We start from the raw sequence: 7360 nt of genomic DNA on the forward strand, positions 1-7360 counted from the left end.
TTGTGGACTGTATGTGTATTGGTATTTTGGGGGTAACTCACTAAGCTTTCGGGCTTACAGTTTTAGTTTATGGTTTCAGGTTCAGCGGATGACCGCGGGTAGGCGAAGGCGTGACCGTACACTTCCTCGATTGACGATCTTGATTTCTGGGAACTCTAATGTATAAACTATTTTGAAAACAAATTGTAATAATTGAATGGTTTCAAATGATTTAAAAAGTTTTAAATTTGCTCGAATTTTATGGGTGTTACAGTTACACCGATATATTTACATTAAATTTACACTTATTAGGACTTTGTGACAGATTTCCAATAGTTTCGTTACTGATTTCTAACGAATTTATGACGTATTATGAAGAATTTACACTAAATTTTACACTCGGCAGTAAAATTTGAGGGATTTTCCATGCCACCCCAGGATGCCAAGTAGGTTTGCCCATGTTTGTAAAAGAGATTTCACTCGTGCTGACATGTATTACTACATCCCTTATGGAACCCCAACAGACACTAAGCCCAATCTTTTTGCTTCTGGCAAGCTTGTGGTTGACTCAACCCTCTATCGAAGCCTTGTTTGGTCTCTACAATATCTGACATTCACTCGTCCAGATATTGCATATGCGGTTCAACAAATTTTCCAATACGTGCATGATCCTCACGTACCACATTTTCTTGAACTAAAGTACATTTTGCGTTACCTTTAGGTTACATTAACATATGGTCACTACATATGCATGTCTCATGCCGATTGTTTGGTAACTTATTCAGAAGCTGATTGGGTTGGTTGTCCTTAGACATGCCAGTCCAGTTTTGGGTTTTGTGTCTATCTTGATGACCCGTTACTCGAAATTTCATGTCTATTATCTCGTACTAGACATAGTGTTATGTACTTATATTTTTTTAGGCTACCCGTGAAAATAGACTTATATTTTGTTAGGCTACCTAATATGATACCAATTTCATGCGTAGGAACCAACATGGAGGATAATGTTAAGGGATTTCCATCAGTGAACACCATTTCCACACCGTAGTAAGTGTGGAGTGGATTGGTGGTTCTTATGGATCTTCATAGACACCATTCTCTCTATCTCTCTCTACTTTCACCTCTTTTTCTCTCTTGTTCGTTACTTGTTCATTAGTGAACACCATTTCTACAACCTAGTGAAATGGTTAAATGATGATGTGACTTACTCTTCACTACCTTTTCACCAATGAGGATACCGAATAGCCTTAGGGAATGCGTTGCCATCGGCCATGCACACGTTTTGCATGTTCTATCTACTTATAAGTTTGTTGATATATGTATAGTGTATTTATTTTTTATACATATAGTGTAGATTCTACGGTGTAATTATTATATTTTGTCTGTACTATTTGAAGGAGGATGTAATATACAGAAACCCTAGTGGGTCTTTACATAAAATATCAAACTGTTTAATTGCTCAAAATGAAGTTTTCTATCTTTAAGATTTTTTCAAATATTTTATTATTGATTAGGATCCTTATTCTACTCCATTTGGATTTGCTACGATTATTGAAAGAAACTATCCATCTTGGAATTCGGATTTTTTTTGTTCGTTTTAGTTGTGATCGGTAGTTCAACCAGTCTTTTGGTGTTAGAAGTTTTTGTTTGTTTAGAAGTACGTAATCAACAATTCTTGATAATTGATTCTAGTTGTCGATCAATTTAAAAAAAAAATGTTTGATTTTGTGTTATGTCTGTGCTTCTATTAATTCTTTGGTTTGGTCTAGTAATCAATGGAAGAGCTTGCACCATGAATTAATAATAATGATAATACTGTCTATAATAAAAAAAAAAAAATTTAAAACAAGGATAGAGTAATAATTTTCACATACTTAACAGATGAGTTGTTAACAAAAATGGAGTAATTAGAACCATAATCGTTATCGTTATAAAACATCAAAAAGAAAAACCAAAACTGAAATCCAATTCTTTAAACACCAACTGAAAAAAATAATAATAATAACTCAAGAACCAAATTAATTTCTAAGTTACCCTATTAGTATTTTTTTATGATTTTAAAGTTTGACTATTTAGTTCTAGACGTCCAAAATGAAAATTGATATAGGTGTAAAGAGTTAAGGTGCAGCATGTTCAATGCCTCTTCCACTTTAACCCACAGTCAAACATGCATGGAAGCGTTTTACCATTAAAAAAATAGGGAGGCGATATTGCCGTTTGGTATAACGTCTCAATTATAAATGATTCACCAAGAACTGAAGATCATAGAGAAAAGATATCAAGCAAAGATCACGCTGTTGAGGATTTTAAAGTTTGCAGTGAGGTTGACAAGAGAAGCACGGAGATACCAAAGGTTGCTGGTCAAACAGAGTCAACAGAAAAATCTGTAAATCTTGTGATAGCATTAAGTGAAGAGGAACATGAGGCTACGATTAGATTATTCAAAAGAAAATCAATCATTATTCCGAATCTGCTAATGGGATTGATTTGTTGATATTAGTCTTACATTTTTCCTCATTTGTTTGTCAATGATCATAACTTGTGACATTTTTTCTCAGCCGTTGGATCAACATGCAAAGAAATTCTGAACCAGAGGTTGATATGGAAGCTAAGGAAGAAAGGATTCCAGGTTTACATCCATCTTATCGTGACTCTGAAAAACTAGAGTTTGGATGTAAGCACTACAAGCGGAACTGCAAACTTGTTGCTTCCTGTTGCAACAAATCATACACTTGCAGACACTGCCATGATGAGGCCACTGATCACGTAATGGATAGGTATGCATAAGGCCATTATTTTCTATTAAGTGCTGCAGAGATAAATGATCTGTTTTCATGAGCTAGTAAGTGTTGTATTGAAAAGCTGTTTCTTTTTCAGACAGAATGAATTCAGATCTCTGAATGTGAGTAAAAAGGAAAATGACTTATAAGTCCAATGAAGTTTTTAAACCGTTCAAAAAACTCAATTATGTTTTTTCTGTTCAATAAAACTCAACGAAGTTAACCTTTTGTCTAAAAAAATCCAACTAGCTTACACTTTGTTTCACTTATAATTTAGGGTCAACCGGCTAATGAAAGTCAACTAATGACATGGCTTATGACGTATAATTAAATATCAGAAAATGACTGGTAAGATCAAAGAAGTTTCAGAACCATTCAAAAAACTCCAATCATGTTTTGTTTGTTGAAAAAAACCCAACGGAATTATGTTTTTTTTCAATTGTTATTAGAGACAACCAGATTCATTACGTATACAACTCGTTGACAAATGACATGACATTATATTTGATGACATGGAATAAACAGATTAGAATTTCCCTTTATATATCAATTTAGGGCTTGAAGAAGAGAAGTACAAATGGCATTTGTGTTCGATCTCTTATAATAGTTACTTCTTATTCTTCCTCTCAATCGTTGATGTTCAACTCAAGATCTAAAAAGAAGATATTTGATGATGAAAACCCTTGTGGATGTGGATGCTCTTCTTGGATTTGGACATCTAGAACGGATGATCATCCATAGAAAAAAGTTCAGGGCTTGTTCGAACAGATGGGTAAATGTAATTGAAAGCTTTATCATGTCCATATTCTATCTATTTGTTTGGTTTCTTTCAAAAACAAAAACTTATTAAAATGGACATAATAAAGCTTTCAATTACACTTACCCATCTGTTCGAATAAGCCCTAAACATTATCTTTGGATAATTCTCCATTCTAGATGTCCAAATCCGAGAAGGGCGTCCACATCCACAAGAGTATGTATCATCAAATATCTTCTTTGTATATCTTGAGTTGGACATCAACGATTGAGAGGAAGAAAAAGAAGTGGCTATTACAAGAGATCGAACACATATATCATTCATTTTTCTCTTCTCCAAGCCCTAAATCGATATATAAAGGGCAATTCTAATTTGTTTATTCCATGTCATTAAATATAATGCCATGTCATTTGCTAACTAGTTGTATACCTAATTAATCTGGTTGCCTCTAATGAGAATTGAACAAAAACATAAGTTCGTTGGGTTGTTTTCAACAAACAAAACATGATTGGAGTTTTGTGAACGGTTTTGAAACTTCATTGGTCTTGCAAGTCTTTTTTCGATATTTACTTACACGTCATAAGCCATATCATCCATTGACTTTCATTAGCCGATTGACCCTAAATGAGAAGTGTAATTTAGTTGGGCTTTTTAGACAAAATGTTAAGTTCATTTGGTTTACTTGAAAAGACAAAACATAATTAGGGTTTTTTGAACGGTTTGGAAACTTCGTTGGGCTAATAATTCATTTCCCCGTGAGTAAAATGACCATTTTACTCTTTGAGTATATATTAAGGCATCCATAATTCATTAAACTTTATAGAGTTCAATGAATTGTCACACCATCCATTAATCACCTATACAGCAATGCCCACAATCCATTAAACTCTTATTCAATCTTAATCACGACTTTATTCTTTCTATCGAACCATTCAATGATCATTTAGCTTTCCTGTATGTCATCACCTACACTCCATTCAACTCTTATTCAATCTTAATCATCACCCATTCAACTCTTATACTACTTGCATTGTGGATGGTCTTAAGTAGAAGAATTGCCCTTTTATATCTGTCCCCAATAAGAGCAACCATTTCGGTGGTAGTGCTTGCAGTTCTGTTGTAAATGTCACATGTAGATTGTTTGCAAGACACGTCATTAGATATTATTATTTTATTAAGAAGGTAATATATTAATTAGTTTATAATATTTAGATATGATTATTTGATTAAAAATAACATATCACTTTGCAAGCCTTTTATAATTTGAAAGATGAAGTCTAAATGGCATTCAATTTTGAGCGAGTGGCATTGCATGGAACTTTTGAAAGACCGGATGTGGAAGGTCTTCAGTCCCATAAGTAAATTTAAGTAAATGACCATTTTACCATTCGACTAGATGAGAATGTAAGTTTCATATATACTTTTGTGTTGCTTTTGATTGACATGCAGAAAAGCAACAACCATGATGATGTGCATGAAATGCTTGATAATCCAACCCATTGGTCCAACATGCTCAACCGTGTCATGTAACAATTTATCTATGGCTAGATACTACTGCTCAATCTGCAAACTTTTTGATGATGAGAGGTCATTTTATCATAAATGTTGTTCCTTTAATCTGTGTTTTATTTATGCATTTAAGCCTGTCCAGAAAGAAATAATATAGATTTCTTTTAAAAGCAGGCAAATCTACCACTGTCCTCACTGTGACCTCTGCAGAATTGGGGAAGGCCTGGGGATTGACTTTTTCCATTGCATGAATTGCAATGCATGCATGTCAAAGTCTCTTTCGAAGCATATTTGTAGGGAGAAGTGTCTTGAAGTCGATTGTCCAATATGCCATGAATACATCTTCACATCAAGCACTCCTCTTAGAGCCCTTTCCTGCGGTCATATAATGCATTCTTCTTGTTTTGATGTATATATTCATCGCTTCTAATACCTTTCCCTTTTACAGATAACTTCAAGAAATAACTTAAAACACTTCTTTAATGACTCTTTAATGCTGCTGGTGTCAGGCATACACGTCTACTAACTATACGTGTCCAATATGCAGCAAGTCGTTGGGGGATATGCAGGTGAGTAACTTTGCATATCACGTTTTCATATTCATTAATTATTTAATTCAAGTTGATTTTTTATCATCTCCCAGGTATACTTTGGGATGATAGATGCAATGTTGGCAGAAGAGACAATTCCGGAAGAATATGCTGGCCAGACTCAGGTTGATTAATAAATACTAAACACACACACACACAAAAACTTGATGCATGTTGTCAAAATTTTAATTTGACAAATGGTTTTTCAGGAAATTTTATGCAATGATTGTGAGAAGAGAGGAATTGTGTCATTCCATTGGCTGTATCATAAATGCCCCAGTTGCGGTTCCTACAACACCCGCCTTGTTTGAGTTGGATATAATGTGAGTGGGCTTTAGTTTAAGTTCTTTGGTGTTGCATAGAAGCACCGTCTTTAATGTATGTCATAAAGTTAAGTATCTTATGTAGACCCTAAAAAAGCTTTTATTTATACCAACATTTAGAAATGGAAGATTGGGTCAATGCTATCATAAGAATTCATATGTACTGATGTACACAACATTTTAAATGATCAAAGTTTCCTACAGAAAGATATACAAAAGATTTTAAGCACTAAATGAATCCAAGTAAAAGTAATTTGCATACCTTTTAAGTTGCAGACACTTGTGTGAATAAGGGACTGCATGGATCTGTCCGAGTTGTCGCTGAAATTCGGATCAAGATTTCGAATTATGCTACAATGGTTATTTACTTGAAAGTTGTGTATATGTTGTGTATTTTCAGATTAAAATAAAACTAGGATCAGAATAAAGCACTAAATTGATTCTTCATTCACCAGGACCATTTTGTGTATAAATATGTATTGAATGGTAGTATATATATACTGTGTTAATTTTGTGTGTAAAGGCTTTCAATGGTTACATGCCATCTCCTTGGAATCAAGGATAGGATTTTATCATAATCATGCATGATATGCATCCATTGTTAACTTATGTGTGCGCATTATTCGGGATTATTTTTGTATATACTCGTAATTACTAGTATATATTTATTATTGTATTTGTATGTTTGTACTAGTATATATTTAGTATTGTATTTGTATATTTGTTTTTTGCACTTCTTTCTTCGAAGGTATATATATATATATATATATATATATATATATATATATATATATATATATATATATATATATATATATATATATGGGAAAAATGAATATACCCTTAAGGGTATATAAGCTTAGGTACCCAAACTCCTCATAATACGTTGTTTTGTATCATATAATACATTCTAATTGTCTAATGTTCTTATAATTTAACTTCTAACTTGATTTACTTCCAAGATTTTTATAAATTACATATTTATCTTTCTCTTACATAATTTTCATTTTCATCTACAATATATAGCCTAATAAGTATTCGGCAAAAAGATGTGATGTAAGAGAAAGATTATACGGAAATTTCGAATATCTTGAAAGTAAATCAACTTAATATTGAAGTTTATGAACATTATAATGAATATATCAAACAAAACGACGTATTATGGTGTGTTCGGGTACCTAAGCTTATATACCCTTAAGGGTATATTCACTTTTCCATATATATATATATATATATATATATATATATATATATATATATATATATATATATATATATATATATATATATACATGTATATATATATATATATATATATATATATATATATATATATATATAGGTTTCATGTGTTTTTTATATTTATTGTGTGCTAAAATGCACTAATAGAAATTTAATAAAATTAAATAATTAATTAATTAA

The 7360-nt window shown here is 32.2% G+C and overlaps 1 protein-coding gene across 2 annotated transcripts; it reads left to right on the forward strand.

The window, feature by feature from the left end:
- Nucleotides 1–2246: 2246 nt before the first annotated feature.
- LOC111882096 (zinc finger protein BRUTUS-like At1g18910) lies at nucleotides 2247–6415 on the forward strand. 2 transcript variants are annotated; one of them, XM_023878456.3, is made up of 7 exons: nucleotides 2247–2332; nucleotides 2538–2756; nucleotides 4966–5103; nucleotides 5200–5434; nucleotides 5535–5594; nucleotides 5669–5740; nucleotides 5825–6162. In XM_023878456.3, exons 2-7 carry the CDS (start codon nucleotides 2551–2553, stop codon nucleotides 5924–5926), a joined length of 813 nt encoding a protein of 270 aa, XP_023734224.2. In that variant the 5' UTR covers nucleotides 2247–2332; nucleotides 2538–2550; the 3' UTR covers nucleotides 5927–6162. The 2 variants fall into 2 exon arrangements, with proteins under 2 accessions (XP_023734224.2, XP_042757817.1); XM_042901883.2 differs by adding an exon at nucleotides 6215–6415 and having other exon boundaries at nucleotides 2252–2756; nucleotides 5825–5938.
- The last annotated feature ends 945 nt before the right edge of the window (nucleotides 6416–7360 follow it).

Source organism: Lactuca sativa, chromosome 4 (assembly GCF_002870075.4).
Source record: "Lactuca sativa cultivar Salinas chromosome 4, Lsat_Salinas_v11, whole genome shotgun sequence".
Taxonomy (NCBI): Eukaryota; Viridiplantae; Streptophyta; class Magnoliopsida; order Asterales; family Asteraceae; genus Lactuca; species Lactuca sativa.